The sequence below is a fragment of the Genypterus blacodes genome, unplaced genomic scaffold (genome assembly GCF_046128005.1).
Source record: "Genypterus blacodes isolate CSIRO-AG114 ecotype Tasmania unplaced genomic scaffold, CSIRO-AGI_Gbla_v1 ptg000335l_1, whole genome shotgun sequence".
Taxonomy (NCBI): domain Eukaryota; kingdom Metazoa; phylum Chordata; class Actinopteri; order Ophidiiformes; family Ophidiidae; genus Genypterus; species Genypterus blacodes.
In genome coordinates, this window is record NW_027467120.1 from 37501 (window position 1) to 40000 (window position 2500).

At 56.1% G+C, this 2500-nt stretch overlaps 1 protein-coding gene across 2 annotated transcripts in view; it reads left to right on the plus strand.

Moving 5' to 3' along the window:
- The window catches only part of LOC142988565 (voltage-dependent N-type calcium channel subunit alpha-1B-like), a 42343-nt gene that overhangs the window by 36812 nt on the left and 3031 nt on the right, over positions 1 to 2500 (plus strand). For both annotated transcript variants that reach the window (XM_076137762.1, XM_076137763.1), the window contains exons 40-42: positions 1 to 102; positions 917 to 1140; positions 1372 to 2500. The exon at positions 1 to 102 is cut by the window's left edge and continues 142 nt beyond it; the exon at positions 1372 to 2500 is cut by the window's right edge and continues 3031 nt beyond it. In XM_076137762.1, coding sequence (XP_075993877.1) covers positions 1 to 102; positions 917 to 1140; positions 1372 to 1932 — 887 coding nt within the window. In that variant the 3' untranslated portion in view covers positions 1933 to 2500. The remainder of the gene's footprint in view (positions 103 to 916; positions 1141 to 1371) is intronic.

The window sequence follows — 2500 nt, forward strand, 5'->3', positions numbered from 1 at the left end:
ATCACCACCACCACCGCTGTCATCGACGCAGGGACAAGGACAAGGACAGGAAGCAGAAGACGCTGGACAGAACCGAGTCTCTGCAGCCGTCCAGCACCGCCGGTGAGAAGGAAGCCCTCTCCTGGGTCCTAAAGGTCTTATTTGGAGGTAGTTGCCGACAAGAGGCAACTGTGTTAAAGTCACGTGACCAGACTGAACCAGACACGAGACCTGAGACCCAAGAGCGAGTCTGTACCATGAAGTTCCCCAATAAAAACATCAGAGAGCTGCGACAAGCTCAGCATGTAATTATGTTGCTGAGAGATTAATTTGTGTAAAACAGCGAGTGGGACATCCACACACACACACACACACACACACACACACACACACACACACACACACACACACACACACACACACACACACACACACACACACACACACACAGACAACAGAGCAGCTTTCCCTCCTCACCGCCCGGCTGCCTTTACAGAGCTCTTTGAATTCCTGATAGGATTAAAGGTCGGTGCTGGGGTTCTGGAGTAAAGGGGGTCTCTGTTCTTCTTCTGTTCTCTCTGGAGTTAAACCGGGGATTTTCCAGGTTCAGATTGTGTGTAACACAATAACGAACACTCATAACTTATGAGGGTTCGTTAGGTGGCAGGATAGACGCTCATGTAATTAGTTTAGTTCCATCATGGGTGTGTGAGGGGGAGGAGAGGAACCAAACCAGTCCTGATGTTTACATGAGAGAGTGAGAGCTGAGATCACACTGGTTCAGGACCCTGTGAGCCCTCAGCCGTCTTTGGGGGGAGCTGAAGGCCTCAGACGAGTCCAGAACAGGGATCTAGAGAGTCAGTAAGACCGCAAGAGAGAAAGAGTCACTCTGAAACAGCCGCCCCTCCTCATGTCCTCCTCTGCTCTCCTCCCTCAGGCTCGTTCACTGAGCCCTCGGCCGACGCCTCGTCCAGGGAGCGAGCCAGAGAGAGAGACCGCGGCCGCTCCCACGAGAGACGCCACCACTCGTCGGCGGGAGAGAAGCAGCGCTACTACTCGTGTGAGCGCTACGGCAGCAGAGAGCAGTGCCACGCCAAGTCAGCCGGGCCCAGCAGGTCCACCTCACCGGGAGAGGGCCAGGACCCGGGACTCCTCAGACAGGTGAGGCCGCCTCAGGGTTCATGAGATCTGCTATGAATGAGTCCTGGTCCTCAGAGGATGAATCCTTCGCTGTGTCTCCCGACGTAAACAAGGTTGTATGCAACAGGAGCACAGAGGCCGTGTCCTTTCTGTCCTTAAAGGAGACACAACTCCTCTTTTTCTGTCCTCTAGCGCCCCCGTCAGGTGAGACAGATCTGATCCAAATTCCCTTCCTTGTCTGTCTTTCCTCAGCATGTCTCCATGGTTAAAGGCGCCCCTGCAGCGGTGACGCCTGGATGCAGCACGCCGGGCCGTGGACGCAGACAGCTCCCCCAGACCCCCCTCACCCCTCGACCCGGGGTGGCCTACAAGACCGCCAACTCCTCGCCTCTGCAGTCGGGCCTCAGCGCCACCGCCGGGCTGCAAACCCGCCTCAGCCGCGGCTTCTCAGAGCACGATCGTTTACTTGGGCTCTACGAAAAATCCCCCATCCCCATCACCCGCATCGGCTCAGAGTCCAGTCTGCATCCCCAACAGCGGGACGCACCTCAGCGAGGGTTTGCGGAGGAGACGGAGGACTTCCAAGATGCCGTCAGCACCCACGGAGGGCTGCGCTCTGCCAGACCCTCCGCCACACCCTCGTCCTCGCACGGACCCGCCGCGGCCCCCGGCACCGCGCCAGCCACGCAGGGCCGAGCGGCGGTGGTGGTGCCAAACGGGTACCACTTCACTTTAGGGGTCAACTCTGCGTCTGGACCCGGCACTCGAGGGACAGGAAGTCTCAGGGAGAGGGAGGAGGACGATTGGTGCTAACATGGAGGAACACTTAGGGAGTGGTTTGATGTTAGCTGAGGAGGCGGCCGCCGGGTCCGCCCAGCTGGCAGGGAGCCAGCGGACACACACACACACACACACACACACACACACACACACACACACACACACACACGAAGCCAGAGCAAAGCGCTGTATAAAGGGATATGAATCATTCCAGCTTTGTTTGCTAGTTTCTCCTTTTATACAATCAAGCTCCTTCAGGACGCGGTGACTTTTTCTACCCCCACCTTTCTTGCACTGACACACACATTTACTCCATCCACACGCAGCAAAGCGTGTCGGGCGTCAAGTGTTCCTCCTCGGCTAGTAGAATCAGTGTTTGAACAGAAGACAAAAAGCCAAAATCTCCTGTTTGTTTGAGTTTGTCGCCGGTGAGCTGAAGCGATCCGACGCTTCGCCACCACGTTTACATGAAGTCAACAGTCTGATTGATGTCTGTGTTGCCATGAACCAAGCAGACTGATACACCTGCAGGGTGAAGAGAGGTCCTGTTGAGTAATCAGAGCTGCTGTGCTCCAACTATCACGTTTACAAGATTCCAAGA